The sequence below is a fragment of the Mustela nivalis genome (assembly GCF_964662115.1).
Source record: "Mustela nivalis genome assembly, chromosome: 11".
Lineage (NCBI taxonomy): Eukaryota > Metazoa > Chordata > Mammalia > Carnivora > Mustelidae > Mustela > Mustela nivalis.
Window position 1 is genome coordinate 53,868,531 of NC_139030.1, and position 16,812 is coordinate 53,885,342.

The 16,812-nt window shown below is 38.8% G+C and overlaps 1 protein-coding gene across 4 annotated transcripts in view; it reads left to right on the forward strand.

Moving 5' to 3' along the window:
* Positions 1-16,812, forward strand: part of GRB14 (growth factor receptor bound protein 14) — a 114,211-nt gene that overhangs the window by 73,705 nt on the left and 23,694 nt on the right. For all 4 annotated transcript variants that reach the window (XM_082691240.1, XM_082691239.1, XM_082691238.1 and 1 more), the window contains 2 exons: positions 14,456-14,577; positions 16,360-16,434. In XM_082691240.1, coding sequence (XP_082547366.1) covers positions 14,456-14,577; positions 16,360-16,434 — 197 coding nt within the window. The remainder of the gene's footprint in view (positions 1-14,455; positions 14,578-16,359; positions 16,435-16,812) is intronic.

The window sequence follows — 16,812 nt, forward strand, 5'->3', positions numbered from 1 at the left end:
TCTTAAAGAATTAAGTAACTCCTCTACATTTTAAAGTCATAACCATAAAGAGTAATCTTTAAAAATACATATGTTTTTGAATTGGAAATGCATCTCTGTGTTGTAAAATGTAGAGGGCTTTTTCCTGCAAATTTTTAAAATAAGGTATAAGTGATTTTCGTTCTTCTAGTAGAGTAAGAGAATTTGGCACCAATTTTATTTCACCTTTCCTTATTTTTACAGATGCTAATGTTAAAAAACATGTTACCATAATAAGTAGTGAAAACAAAAGAAGTTTGTTATGGTAATGCCATTTGATCCTTTGAATACCATATGAGTTTCCTGTGGTGGCTGTAACAAATGACCACACACCTGGGGGCTTACAACAGCCAGAATTGATTCTCTTAACTGTTCTGGAGGTCAGAAGTCTGAAATCAGTATCACTCGGTTGAAATCAAGGTATCAGGGACGTACTTCCTCCGGAGGCTCGAGGAAAGAACCTGTTCCTTGTCTGTTCCAGCTTCTGGTGGCCGCTGGCCTCCTTTGGCTGTGGCTGCTTCACTTCAGTCTCTACCTCTATCGTCACCTTGTATTTCCTTCTTCTGTCTGTGTCAAGTCACCCTCTGACTCTCTCATAAAAATGGTACCGGTTAGAGCTTACCTGGGTAATCTAGGATCATCTCTTCATTTCAAGATCCCTTAATCATATCTGCAAAAATCCTTCCCCCCACTTTCTTCATATCAAGTAACATAAACAGAAAACCTGAATTCTGAAGGTATGCCAGGCCAGCCAGTGTGACGTGCTGTCTGGCCTTCCTAGGGCAGAAAAAGTTCAACATTTATTTTCTGCCTTGCTGTTGGTTACCAATCTGACTTCTATTTGTGACCATTCTTCTCCTAAATGTAAAGTGTTAACTCCTCAATAGATAAACGCCATCTTCTTAACTAGTTTTACATATGCTTGTGAAAATACAGTTCTTTTTTTTTTTTTTTTAAGATTTTATTTATTTATTTGAGGGAGAATGAGTGAGAGAGAGCATGAGAGAGGAGAAGGTCAGAGGGAGAAGCAGACTCCCCAAGGAGCTGGGAGCCCGATACAGGACTCGATCCTGGAAGTCCGGGATCATGACCTGAGCCGAAGGCAGTTGCTCAATCAACTGAGCCACCCAGGCGCCCGAAAATACAGTTCTTAATTAACACAATATGTAATTACAGTATTTTATACCCTTAGTTTTTTCTTTTGGAGCAACTTTACTTTTTTTTTTTTTTTTTTTTTTTACAGTCACTAAGTTTATCTCTAACAAATAGCTTAAAGTTTAATAATAAAAATCTACTCTGTAAATCAAGCACCAGTTTTCACTGAGACCACAGCAAATTATATTAAGGAATAAAATGCACAGATTCTTTTAATGTGGAGGCTTAAAATGGAACATTGAGAATTAATTTGAGTTACATACTAAATTTAAACTTTTAAGCATCAAATAGAAATATATTTCTCCATTACTCTATTTTCTGGAAATGCAGAAATAAAACCAAAGATGTGAGACTATTGTCTCCTGGTTTTATCAGCCATGCATTAGACCAAAGATTATGAGAAAGAAATTGAGATCCACAACTTTCTTGTGTTCTTTGTCTTTCCCTTTGTTTTCACTCAGATTATATGTATTTTTAAGAGAGTTTATTTACTTATTTATTTGAGAGAGAGCATGAGCTTGTGCACACTTGGGGCCAGGGGGTGGGGGGGTGGAGGGGGTAGGGGGGCGGTGGGAAGGGGAGGGATAAGCAGGCTGCACTGAGAGTGAAGCCCAATGTGGCCTTCAGTCCCAGGGCCACTGAGCTGACTGAGCTACCCAGGTGCCCCTCAGACGCTATCTTTAAATAGTAGGAAGATTGCTGACATAATGCTACCCATATACTAAAGCACATTAGATGATGATAACTAATAAATACCTCTATTCTTTTCATTTATTTTTTATTTAATTTCTGTGTTTTAACATAATCTGTTTTTATTTTTATAGACTATCTTACTGTGGGTGTGTGTGTGCACCTAAAAACACATCTTGGTTTTTTATTTTTCTTTCTTTTTTTTTTTTAAGATTTTTATTTATTTATTTTACAGAGAGAGACACAACGAGAGAGAGAACATAAGCAGGGGGAATGGGAGAGAAAGAAGCAGGCTCCCACTGAGCAGGGAGTCCTATGCGAGGCTCGATCCCAGGACCGGGATTGTGACCTGAGCCAAAGGCAGCCACTTAATGACTGAGCCACCAAGGCACCCCGTTTTTTTTCTTTTCACTTCACAGATCCCACAAACTCTAGGAACTCTCCCTGCCTATTCCTGTTCCCTGACTTCCTCACACGGTTTAACAGATATTTATTGACTCAGCTGAGTCAATAAATACCACGCCTATTTTGTGTGTGGGTCTTGGGGGTAAAGTATGAACATAATAGACAAGAAACACTGCCCTTGCGAGTTTGCATTCTTCTCGGAAGTGGAAAGATAAGAGACACATGACTAAAACTTGTAATTCTTTAGGTGACAATAAGCACGAGTTTCTCCTGCTATCTGAAAGTAGAACAGTATGAAAACTTTTGAAAGCTGAAATGGTATAAGCCAAAGAAGCATTTACCATTAATTTATATTGGAAAATATTTGAGCATTCCCAGATGCCAGAAATAACCTCTCTCAGCATCTTCTGGTATCTTAGGACATATCTTAGCAACAGATGCACAAAATAAATCATGATAAAGTACAGAGGCTCACAGACAAAGTTCAAAGCTCTGGTGGCTTGATGTTGAGATGCTGAACGTGGCTCCCTGGAAGGAGCTTGGTGGGACTACTCTCGTTGTGGCTCCGTGGTGCCCACAGCCTTTATAAGGGCTCACTGCAAAGCAAATGCTTAATGGCATTTTCATGTTTCACCTTTTTTGTAAAAGCAAAAATCCTCTTTGGATTTCTGTCGGTTGGCAAAAACAGGTACGAATGTGGATCTTTTGTAAAAGCAAAGAATTTTATTGTGTAAGGTGAACATTCGAAAAGCCGGAGTTGCCTGAACTGGGGAGAAAGGAAGACAGGGCAAAAGGGAAGAACATGCTGGGGGTGAGAGGGAGATGCCCTTTAACTAGAGGGATCAGGGAAGGTGTCCCTGAAGCATGAAGTTCAGGAGAACCTTGGTGGCAGCGTGCTGGTGTTCAGGGCTCAGCTGAGGCCAGCGCTCCCTGAGCAAGCTGGGGAATGATGGAGCGGACTTCAGTAGGGCTTCTGTAGAGCCAGCTCGTGTAGGGTCTTATGGGTCATGGAAGGGCTTGACTCTTACCCCTGAGTGAGAGAAAAAGTGAACGGAGGTCTTTGAGTCAGAGAGCAATATAGTCCTGATTTAGTTTTGAAAGTACAGTTCACCCTTGAATAACATGGGTTTGAACTACTTCCATGTGGGTTTTTTCTTTTTCTGATAAATTCAGTCCAGTACTGTAAATTTATTTTCTTTTCATTATGATTTTCCTAATAACATTTCTTTTCTCTAGTGTACTTTTCTAAGAATACAGTCTCTAGCACTTCAAATGTCACAATATGTATCAGTCGGCTGTGTATGTCATCAGTAAGCCTCCCAGCTGACAGTAGTTAAGTTTTGGGGGCGTCAAACATTTCATCCAGATTTTTGGCGGCAAGGGGAAGTCTGTACCCCTGTGCTGCCCATCATTCAAGAGCCAACTGTATACTGCTTAGAAGGCCAGAATCCAACCTTTTAGAGGCCGAACGACTTTGTTTTGCTTCTACCTCCCACTACTCATGGCTTCCTGGATCAATCCTGGCCTCTCTGTCATTTCTCCTAGTAGCACATGCCCTGTGGGACTAACTTCACAGGATAGTCTACACTGGTATGAGTGAGGTGTGGTATTTGTGAGACCCTGAAGCCTTACAGGTGAGAATGTTGTGACTTATGTGATAAACGACAGTTAAGGGTTTTCTGCACTTGAGGTCACTTTAATGACCAAGATAACCTTAGGAAAGTGTCAGAGACATTTTATGTTGTTAATAAATGTGCTATCATTGTTGCTTTTGATCCCTTAAAACACGTCACAAACTTACTAAAGTCAGATGGAGAAGCACTTGACTTTCAAAATATAATAGGTTTATGGAATTCAAAGTCTGTTTTCAGAGTGTCATTTTCTGTGACAAAGGAAACTTCAGTCTTAGTAGTAGTTTCAACATGAATGCATACGTGTGATAGCGACTGTTACCATGCATCTGACATGTGCAAGGCACGGAGTGAGAGGTTTAACATTAATCTTGATAGATGCGCTCATCACTTAGCCTCATAGCAATCCCGCAAGATGTGTTTCCTAATCTCCCTTTGACATACAGGAACATATACTCAGTGACGAAATTCCTTGCCTAGAGTCAAACATTGCTGAAATGTAGGTCTTTTCAGAGTCTGAAATTCAAAGTCTGCATTTTCCACTAAAGTGAGTTTGTTTCTCCTCAAGTTTCCAGGATCCCGTGGTTGGTTTGTCTCTTTCTTATTCTCTGTCTTTAGCTCTAATCCATGTTGTGAGAACAAGTTAAAAGTTTGAACCCTCAAAGACATTTTCAGATAACTTTTTTTTTTTTTAATGAGTAAAACAATAGAAGTTTGTTAAGGAAAGATACAGAAAAAAGCTCTCAAGAGTGAGAGGAGTCCTGACAGGGTTGCCAACGAGGGCCTTCAGGGTTGGTCTTCTATAGAAAACTAACCACGGAACTTAAATCCTCTTAACATCAGATAAATTTTTCTTACCAAAGTAGTATTGAAATTACTGGGGTCCAACGGATGGAACCCAGTTCACTTTATAACAGAACCAGCTGTCTCTTTTGGCTGAGCAAGGGGATCATGTTAGAAGTAACTTATCCTTGGGGCACCTGGGTGGCTCAGTGGGTTAAGCCTCTGCTTTTGGCTCGGGTCATGATCTCAGGATCCTGGGATCCAGCTCTGCATCAGGATCTCTGCTCAGCAGGGAGCCTGCTTTCCCCTCTCTCTGTGCCTGCCTCTCTGCCTACTTGTGATCTTTCTCTGTCAAATAAATAAATAAAATCTAAAAAAAAAGACTTATCCTTGAATTTGTATACAACATAAATGGTATATGATATTTGGAACTCTGGATACAATATCAGTATTTCATCTCCTCTGGCAAATAATTATCAGTAATATGATGCTGGGAATTTTAATAGGCAGAGTACATCCTCAAAGACAATCCCAAACATCCTGATTTTGTTATAAATCTCTGATTTTCCCGATTTGAGATCATGTTATGATGAGGTTCTAGTTGCACACAGCTTTATGGACACTGAATTTAAAATATCAGTACGGCCACAAATACCTGCCCTTCTCTCATATAATCACGTTTTATAACTGGCATGTTCTAGTTCATGGCCACTGGATGTCACTGTCGTTCCCCAGATGGAGCCCTCTGCATTTATAATCAGAGTGAGGACTGAGGGGGGGAGTGGAGTGGGGGCAGAAACTTCAGTTTTAAGTCCTCTGGAACTTAATGGGATCCATGTTTGTCTTGCTCCCATTTTGATTCCTAATTGAAGCCATGGTATGAAGCAGTGGCAATTAACACAATACCTCAAGCGCATACCTATAGACTCCTCGGGAAGAGGAATTAATTGTATTTTAGTGTCATTGCTGGGGACAGCTGAGAGTTCCATTGTGAATATCATTGTGGAGTGGCTTTAATAAGCAAAATGAATGACTGGAGGCTTTTAATGAAACCATTTTTATGTGTGCAGCTATACCCACGTGATCTCTTTAAGACAGAAGCCACGCACGGCTGTGGCCAGGAAAGGTTTCTTTGCAGCTTTGAAGCTGCTTCCCTTCACTGTTTCTGTCCAACCCCCCCCCCCCCCCCCCCCGCAAAGACTCACAAGTCTTTCTCCTGTTGTCTGGAGCTGATAGGTAGTTGTGCTTTCAGTGCTGTGTGTAGTCTGTCAGCATCAGAGTTGCCACCGCCCTTATCAACAGCACAAATAATTGTGAAGCCTGTAGGATCTGTGGCCTTGGGCTTCCTTTGCTACTTAAACTGACCTGAGCTTTGAGGAGGCAGGGTGTCCTGGTGGCACACTAAGGTGGAGTCAGAAAATAGGAGCATGTAAGGAGGGCTTAGAACTAAAACTGCCTCCTGGTGCCACTCGTTTTTTCCTTCGCAGTATCTCATAGCCTGAGTTCAGGTCTTACCATTTCTCTCCTCGGGGATTATTTTAGCCTTGTAACTGGTCCTCTTGCCTCTGGTCGTACCAAGATTATCCATGGGAATGCAGACCTGATTCTTTATGCATTAGGGTCCAAGATTCCTTGGAGGGCTTGAGGTACCTGTGACCTGCCTACTCCTCCTATCGCCAGCCTTGTGTCTCCCCTCTCCTTCCTCTTAGTTTATACATTGAAGACGTGCCTGTAGTTGCCCACATATGCTGTAGTGTCTATGCCTTGGTTTCCTTGCTCCTCCCATTAGGATTCTCAGCGAGTTCTTTCTCATCATCTTTACCTGGCTGTGCGTTTTCCAAAGCTTACTTGGAATTTGAGTCAAAAATGATAGCAAGGTATAACTGCTCACCATGTCCTAAAAATATTATGGAAACAAAGTAAGATGAAAACTCTTAACTGTTGAAGCTGACAGCCAGCTAACCTAGTGCCACAGTCTAAGAGGAGAGAGAGAGAAAAGGAACTGGAGGCACCCCACACTCAGCCTTACGAGGAAGAGTCACCCCCTATGTCAGAGAGCAGGTAGGGAGACAGATCGGCCTCTTCTGTGTTCCAAGCAGCTGCTCCTCACGACAACTAGGATCCTTGTTGGCACCACCATTTCTCATACATCCTTTAGGAAATTGCAAATCCTGAAAATAACAGAACACTGGGAGTGAGTGATGAGTTGTGTCCGGGGAGGGGATGTTTCCGCAAGTATATGCTAGACTGGGGTGTGGAAAATAAACAGATTTGGCCAAGAAATAGATACAACGCTCTTCAAGCAGGAGTATTTATAATATTAATCAGAAAAACCCCAATGATATAATAATAGGAGGATGTAATCAATTACAGTACATTCATAGGATATAAGTTAGGTAGCTTTTGGTTATGTTTTTGGAGTTCTTCCCTTGTAGAATGATGTGGACAGATATAAGATTATAAAGACGATTGATTGATTGAATGTATACTTATAAACCTATATTCAGTGTAAATTTTGTGAAAAATATATACAAATATATTCATATAGGCCCAGAGAAAAATATAAGAAGGGAATATACTGAAATGTTAAGTGCTAATTCCCAATTGATAGATTTAAAGATCAATTGTGATTGTCTACTGTCCATGGTTTTCGAATTTCTAATAATGGAAACATACTATTTTAGAAATCAGAAGAAAGGAAACAAACACAATTTCGAAAACTTAAGAGATTTTTAAAGATTGAGACATCTTCCTGAAGCTCCAAGTTGCACCAAGTACCCATCTTCTGAGCTGCCATTAACATTTTCTTTAACTATCTTAATTTTAATCATGTTATTAAAAGTAGACAGTAATTCCATGAGAGCTGGAACTCTGTGTATACTTCTTTGTAACCCAGGGTCTAGGACAAATAAATAGTCTGTGAACTGAACTATACTAAATTGTAAGGTACTTATATCAAGCAGTTCAAAGGATGGATAACAATATGCAAGGAAGGAAGAGACAGGGAAAAGAAGCCAGAGACCTGCTGTGCCGTGCTCAGATGGAAATTTGCTCGCAGACTCTCTCTCTCTTTTTTTTTTTTTAATTTTATTTATTTATTTGACAGAGATCACAAGTAGGCAGAGAAGCAGGCAGAGGGGGAGGGGGAAGCAGGCTCCCTGCTGAGCAGAGATTTCCCCTATGCAGGGCTCCATCCCAGGACCCTGGGATCATGACCTGAGCTGAAGGCAGAGGTTTAACCCACTAAGCCACCCAGGCGCCCCTGCTCTCAGTCTTTAAAGGATGCATCAGGTAACTTAGAATTTATGGAAGTGGTTTCTAAACCCTTCAGGTGTTTATCTGTCAGCTTGAGGTGATGTGTATGCAAATACTTTGCCGAAGACTAAGGATTTCTAGGAATACAAGTTGTGATTAGTGAGTGTGAGTTAATATGAAGATTACTTAATTTGTTGAAGAATGATCTGCAAGGCCTTTATATCCATCAAGTTTAAGTGTCAAGATTTTCCTATTAATTGCACTTGGGGAGCTGAATATGGTGCTAGCAATTTTTCCAGGTGAGCTCGTTTTCTTAGGTTAAGGAACCTTTTTCAGAATTGAGTCCTATTTTTATTCTTTGCTTCTCCAGTTTTTGTTTTGCCTGGTCAGAGGCTGTTCATTTTTATCTGAAAATAAGATTGACAAAATGTATGTAGTTTCTGCCTCACCCAGAGAAGTACAAGGACCATTTGTCTCCAGGAGTTTCCTGTAACAAAGGTGTACAAAGAATTGTTTTCTGGGCGAATTAGAGGTAAAAGCCACTTTTGTTTCTTCTCTTATCAAGTGATGAGAAGAGTAGGGACTCAGGTTTCTATTTGAGCCCCACGCTGTACTTTCAGTAGATTCAGCGAAGAAATCCAGGCAGAAGGTCACAGGTGAACACTTTCCATTCTGGGAGGATTGAGGGTTTTTAAAAGACTTTGAAGTGAAATCAACAGTTTCAGAAGAAACTTCTTTCCTTTCTTCTTCTTCTTTCTCTCTCTCTCTCTTTTTTTTTTAAAGAAAAACTTCTGGAAATTAAATAGAAAACAGAATTACATGTAGTTATTATTTGATAATATTTCATTGCATTGCCATGACACCTTACCCTGGTCTGTCAGATACAAAGGTAAAACTTAAATTGACATGAAGCTTTTGTCGTGGTTTTAAGAAAGCTTTTCTTTACTCCTTCAGAGAATCCCCCCCCCCCCCTTTTCTCCTTTTTGGACACTGTTTTGAAGTGATTTAGGAGGGCTTCTCTACTCTTTTTCTACCTACATAGAAATGGTGTTCAGTCATGGCCATTCACTTTCCAATGCCTGACAAATACTGCAGAACATCTTCTAAGTAGACCTGTATCTATAAAGTTTTGATAGTATATTTCAATGTAGTATTTTAGGTGGATTTGTGAAGTTTTAAAATTAGTCTTTCAAAGAATCAGGATGAATTTATGAGAAGGTTACTTAGGGTCATTTAGCATATGGTAATCCAAAAAGTGCCTCAGTTCATTCTGGCTGACAGTTCTTAGCATCATTGTTTTTGAGGTTCGCAGTAGAGAGCTCCTGGTTACAGAATTAATTTTCTCTTTTTGGTATTTAAAACATGTATTATAAGTTACTGTAGGATCATTCAGTTGGCTAAAGTCCACTTGGTTTTAGAATGACGTTAGGGAGGAAGAGTCACTAGAAAGTTAATTAGAAGCCATTTGACCAGTATTTGTTTTGTCCCCCCGACACCCCCTCCGTTCTCAGGTCTCCGTGATGTCCCAGGGCCTAGGCTAAGTAAAGCAGATCTGGTCTTCAACAACTTTTCATCTCCCTTTTACGCATTCTTTTCCTCTCCAAATTATCTGTCTAGGCATCTTGTATCTTCATGTTGAACTCCTCCATATAAGGGTCTGTGTTTTGTTAGGTATCTGCCTTTAGAAATCATGAAGTTTCTTAAGACGTGATGAACGGATAATCAATCATGCCTTTTAGGATTATTTGGATTATTGTGACATTGATCTTTTAATATAATGAGACTTGATTGGGGGATGATATATGACAGTGCATCCAAATTGGGATAGGACTGTGAACAGTTACAAAGATATTAATATAATGTAATTTTGAAAAGCCAGTAAGTTTTAGCTCCATTGCCAGAGGAGTATATGAGGTGAAAACTTGTAGCCACATCTGATCCTTTGGAATTATTTGCTTTCTTTTACATTATCTGAATTTTCAATAGACTATCCAGAGATCATCTTTGAAGGAATGAAAAATATGTCTTCTGCTTTCTCACATACTCTAGTTAGTCTAGATTTCTTTGAAGAAAATTTTCTCCTTAAGATTAGCAGAATATTTTCCCTATGCTAGTTATGTGTTATTTAGACATTGGGTATTATAGTTCAGTGAAATTGTCTGTGAACATCGTATGTTATCTTTCCTTTGTAGATTGGTATGCTGGGCTTTGTTTGCATGTCGGTTGCTGCTTGGTTGGGGATCACGGATATTGCCCAAAGTGCTTTTCGTTACACATTTGTCATAACTGTTCAAATGCAGTTTGGTTTTTCTGCCCTTTTTATTTTATTTCCTTTTTTGGTACAGTCAAAATTCAAATGACTTATGTTACTTTCATTTGAGATTAAGATTGATATCATTTGAAATACTGCCCATTATTTTCATTCCCCTTATACTCAAAATGTGGTAGTTTATTTTCACTTAATTAGCAAATATTTATTGAACACAATTCAAAATGAAAGAATTTGAGGCCGTTGAGACATGAGAACTGTCGGCACACAAGAGAGGGTTTTAGTGGATATGGAAAGAATGAACAGGCTATAAATAGGCTTGGCAGAGGCAGCAGGGGATGTCCCCCCAGCAGGGGCTGTAGGTGGAGGCAGAGACAATGCTCGCAGGGAAAGAGCCTCGGCTTGGGATCCGGCATGCGGCTGCCGTTCAAATCCTGAGATGGTTGCTATTCTGAACTTCAGGTTCCTTTTCTGTAGGATGGAACTATAACTTACTTGCTCAGTAGACAATGTTATTGTTTAACCACAGACCTGGTGGCTTCAAACAACAGAAATGTAGTCTGTAGCAGTTCTGGAGATGAGAAGTTCTAGAGATGAGAGAGAGAGAAGGAAGCAGGCTCCCTGCTGAGCAGAGAGCTCGATGCGGGCCTCCATCCCAGGACCCTGAGATCATGACCTGAGCCAAAGGCAGCGGCTTAACCCACTGAGCCACTAGGTGCCCAAGATTTTATTTATTTATTTGAGAGAGAGAGAGAGAGAAGGAGAGATAACATGAACAGGGGGAGGAGGGCAAAGGGAGAAAGAGAAGCAGACTACCTGTTGAGCAGGGAGCCCCATTCGGGGCTTGATTCCAGGACCCTGAGATCAAGACTCGAGCTAAGGGCAGTTGCTCAACTGACGGAGCCATCCAGGTGCCCTCCACCCTTATACCCTTTAAAATAGGTTCTCCTCCACAGCCAGTGCGATCCAGTGAAAATATAAGTCAGTTCATGTTATTTCTCTGTTCAAAATGTTTCCTCATCTGACTCCAGGGAAAAGCCAGAACCTCACTCTGAACTGCAGGCCTTTCTCCAGTCGTCCCGGCTCATCACCACGGCTTCTCTAGCCTCTTCTAGGACTTGCCCCTTTGCTCACTCAGCTTCGGCCACATTAACCTTCTCCTGGTACTTCAAACATAGACCCTTGCTCTTGCCTCAGAGGCTTTGTTCTTTTTCTTCCTGTTGGTGTCTGCTTGGCTCATGCCCCCTTCTCCTTCGGGTTCATTCAAACACTACCTTCCCAGCGAGACTTCTCCTGGCAAGCTGTTGAAAATGAATTGTTTTCCCTTATGGCCTCCTCTCTCCCTATGTCCTGCTCTATTTTTCTCTGTAGTCTGTATCACTGCCTATTAAGATTTACATTTTATTTGTAGTCTGTTTCTTCCCATTAGAATGAAAGCTCCATGAGGCAGTGATTTCTGACTGTTTTATGCACTACAAAATCCCAGGCCCCCAGATGAATGTCTGACATGTGGTAGGCCTTCAGGAAATATTTGTCAAATGGATGAATGAATAGTAAAACTGCCAGACTCCATGGACGTATCTCACAGCAAGTAGGGAGTAGACACGCTTTTTGAGCAAGGGTCGCATTGACACACATGTTCTGTGAGGTTTGCTGTGGTATTAATGTCCAGGCTGGACTGGAAGAAGGAGAAAATAGAAGTTTGGAGATTCATTAAGAAAAAGCAAAGGTCCAAATTGGGATTGTGACAATGGGAATGAGTGAGGGGTTGTTTAGAGACATTTGGTGGGAAAATCTCTGGTATTTGGAGATAGCAGAAACGGAACATATAGGAGTGGATATAAAGATGCAATGGAGATAGAATTTAGGAAAAAGCAGTTTGTGAGAGAAAAAGGAAGATGACTTTGTTATGAAGTTTATTTTTTATTTTGATAAAAGGTACATAACATAAAATTTACCAGTTTTAAGGGTATAATTCATTGGCATTATGTACATTCATACTGTTGTACAACTATTACCACCATCCATCTCCAGAACATCTTTAACTTCTCACAATGAAACTCTGAGCCCATTAAACAATAATTCCTTGCTCCCCAGTCCCGGCAACCACAATTCAACTTTCCATCTCCACAAGTTTGTCTATTCCAGGTATCGCCTGTAAATGGAGTCATACAGTATCTGTTCTTACGTCTTCTTACTTTACATATAATATCTTTAAGGTCCATCCATGTTGTAGCATGTGTCAGAATTTCATTCCTTTTTAAGGCTGACTATTCCATTGTACCTGTGTCCTGTATATTGTTTGTCCATTCATCTGTTCATGAACATTAGGGTGTTTCTACATGTAGTGAATGATGCTACTATGAACATTGGTGTACAAACATCTGTTCTAATCTCTGCTTTCCTGTCTTTTGATTAGATGCTCAGGATTGGCATTGCTGGAATGTTTTAGTATTTGGGGGGAACCACCATACTGATTTGGGATTTAGACACACTGTGTTTGAGGTGGTGGAAAGTCTCACAGTTGGGACTAGAGCATGAGTAAAAGCAACAGTAGCAAGAGATTTCATCTCAAGGAACTCAACAGATGGGATGGCTGAAGAAGGGAGAGTGAATTAGCTTAAGAAAGCGAAAGAAAAGATTTTAGCCAAGGATTGCATTTTAGGAGGGAGGAGGAGCTATGGGAGCTCATCAATGAGACAGAAAAAGAGTAATTGGAGTTAAGAACAGAACCCAAGTGTTGATGCACATTTAGCTCAAACTCATCCATATGCATCGAGAACTCTTACAAGAACTTCCTTTCAGATGAAGAAACTTCTATTTAAGTATGACATTACTTTCCAGGGTTTGGGTGTTGTAGATCACAGATTACTACTGAGTGTTGAATGTTTGAGACACAGATACTTTCCAAAAAGGTCCTAGAAGCACCTAAAAAGCAGAGGGTTTCTGTATGCTTTAGTTGGCTGTTCTTCACTTCCTGTTTTGCATTAGTAATTTCACACTTTTCTTTAACCTCTTATTGAAATATGATGCACCTTAAGAAAAGTGAATAAGCCATATGTAGACAACTCACTGAACTTCAGATGTCGCATCAACTTGGATATCCAACACCCAGAACAAAACAGTATCTCCCACACCCAGTGGGAGGAGGTTCCCCTCATGCCCCTGCTCCATCTCCTATTCTCCCCATTATCTTGGTTTCTAATGCTATATATTTATTTTACCTGTATGGAACTTTATGTAAGTGTAATCATGTAGTACCTAGTCTTTGTGCCTGACTTCTTTCATTTAATACTGTGTTTGTGAAATTCCCCCATACAGTTGTAGTATATGTATTCCACTATTTATTACATTGTTTACACTATTCAGTCATTCTCATGTTGATTGGCATTTCGGTGGTTTCCAGTTTGGGGCTATTATGAATAACACTACTATGGAAATCAAGTTTCTTATTAAAATGGGAATTGTGCATGGTTTGTTCCCCTCTGTAAAGTTGTTTTTGCTTATTTCATTTAAGTACCTTTCCTCCCAAGTGCCTTCCCACCGTACCTGAAATATATTTAGGTATATTAATATATTCCTATATATAGGTATTTATATATAAATATATAAGTATATTTAGGTATATATGTTAATGTTTGAACACTAGCTTTGAAATAATAAAGTCTCACAAGAAATTAGGTGTTTTAAAAATTGTATGTTCTTGCATTAAAATTTTTTCTTTTAAAGCTTTTACTTTAATTTTTCTCAACTATCCAGACTATGTATCTTAAATGTATTTTGAACCTGTCAAAATTTTTCTCTCCTAATGGGGTGAATTGTTCAACCTTGAGGCAAATATTTTAATTTTGACATCATGACGAATTGGAGAAAAAAGAATAGCTTCTGCATTATTAATGCAGATTTATTATCAAACTTAATTATAATTTACATAGCAATAAAAGGAATTGAGAATTAACAAAGAGTGCATTGTGATATCTTGTCATTTTTCTCCTCAGGTTACAGTCTGCTTTGGTATAAAAAATCAATATTACTAATTCAAAATTGCTAAAATAGTATCAATCTGGCTATTCTAGAATTGAGCTGAAATTTCCTATATTTGATAAAGATACATACATAATATAATCTGTAAATTTATACAGTTACATGTGTCCATATATATTTCTTTCTACCTACATGTTTGTCTATTCATTTGTCCGTCCATCCGTCCATCTGTCTGTTGACATATTCACTGAAACATTCCTTACAGAAAGAACAATGGAAGACCATGAGCTGGTGATTGAAGTGCTGTCTAACTGGGGAATGGAAGAAGAGAATAAACTATACTTTAGAAAAAATTATGCCAAATATGAATTCTTTAAAAACCCAATGGTAAGTGAAATCCTTATGAATAGTTATGGGGAATAATGAATTTGTTAAATGTTATTTTATTTTATGTGAAGAAAAGAGTCATCATAAATCAAATGCAATTCCCCATTGGGTAAATTGTAAGTAAAAACTTTGTTCTGTGAACATCACAGTTAACGTTTCTTCGTACTCTAACAATGATTAGTCAACATTATCACAGAAGTTCCAATGAACTGTTTTGGGAGCTATTTCTTTTTTTTTCTTTCTAAGAAAACTATTATACATTTAATTTTGGGAATCAATAATTAGATATCCATAAGCAGCTCCAAAGTATTATAGCTGAACAATTTTCACAGAATTTTGGAAATTAAAGTAAGAAAATTTCTAACCTAAAAACAGATAGATGATTGTTGGGAATGCTATAGCTTAGCTAAAAATTTCAAATTGACATGCATCTTGCTGTTCCAAAATATTTTTTCAGTGCAGTAATAACTGAGCTAAATAGAAATGAGGTAAAAGACCAGAGCATTATCTAATAAATACTACTTTTATGGTAGTTCTCTTTAAATGAAAAAAAAAAAAAATGTGTATCACATTCTAGTGAAGACTAGGGATCTGGAGAAGTCAGAATAGCCTCTGGGCTCATTATTTTAAATTGTTTTTGTCTCTGCAGTTGTAACATATTTCTACACGAAGTTTTGGATAATTGGATTGAAATGATCCTTTATGAAAAATATATGATACACACTATAATAGAATATTTTCAAACCCTGGAAGACCTCTTATGTTCTCTTTTATTTGAACTTATTAATAAAAATATAATGGGATGATCTTTGACAAAGAAAATAAAAGCATCCTAATAAAAATTAAATAGAATTAGAATTTGAAGGGAAACTATTTTCTTTTTGTGAATCTTTATTAAATGCAGGAATTTAAAAGTATAGTTAAAGGCATATGGTTATAGTGCTTGCTTTTGCTTATAGTTAAAGGCATATGGTTATAGTGCTTGCTTTTGGTTATATTTTATTATTATTACTATTATTTGAACAAGGCTCTACACTCCTTTTGTAGACCTAGAGCAGTAGTTATCAGCTGGGGGCGATTTCACAATGTCTGGAGTCATTTTTGCTTGTCATTTCGGGGGTGGAGGGACGGGGCTGCTAGTGGGTGGAGATCAGAAATGGTGTAACTAATACTGACCACAGAGTTAGATCAGATAGTAATAGAATAGTTGTAAAACCCTGTCCTTGGAGGAAGTATAGTAGTCTATATTTTCAAAATGTGTCTGATCATAAAATTACCCAGGGGGAGAAGAGAGTACCCAGACCTACTGAATCAGACACTCCAGGAACAAGGCCTGGGAATTCCTATTTTAAACAACTGCCTGGATGAATTTTATGATTGAACAAGGTTGGAAAGGACCTGACTTACAGCTCCCTGGCCCTACGACAAGTCCTGGTTCTTTTAGTTCTCTGGCTCTAAGACAAGTCCTGTGACTGTGACCTTAGATATACCCTTTAATTCTATGAGTCTTGACTTTGTGACATGGAATTGATGGTCCTTTAGTATCTGCTGGAGTGGCCACAGGACTCAGAGAAGAGATACGGGAGCAGAGACATTGTCATCCTGAAGGCATTGTTTTGAACTTGATGAAGGTGGTTCTCTCTTTATCTGCATTATCTGAGGGTGCCTGCTAATCTTTGGGCCGTACTCCTACCTTTTCATGAAGATACCTGAATATAGAGTCATAATTAAATCTTTTCTAGCATGGCTTTTGAGATAATATGACCTATATCTTTTTGTCAGTATTTTTTTCCAGAGCATATGGTATCCTTTGCAACTGAAACCAATGGTGAAATATCCCCCACACAGATTTTGCAGGTAAGATATATTTCCATTAAAGTCTGTAAGAAACAGTGTAATAAAGGGAAACTTTAAGGTCCATATTTTTACATGCCCAGATTGAAATGTTATACCTTGATGGATGAATTTTTGCTGGAGGTGAACCTGAAAAGAAAAGAAACAATAGGAAAGAAAAGAACAAAACCTGAAAAAAGAAGTCCCTGACTCAGGAAAGGCTCCTAACACCATTATTCTTTCTAGTTTTGGCCAATTGTCAAAGGATTTTCAGTGTTTAAAAAAATGTGTTCAAAAAATGTGTATCATGAAAGGAAACTTGGCAGAATTTTGTTCTGTGATGTGTTTAAAGACTATATTAGTCTTTAAATCAAAACCCCCAGTAAATTGTAGACATTTTGC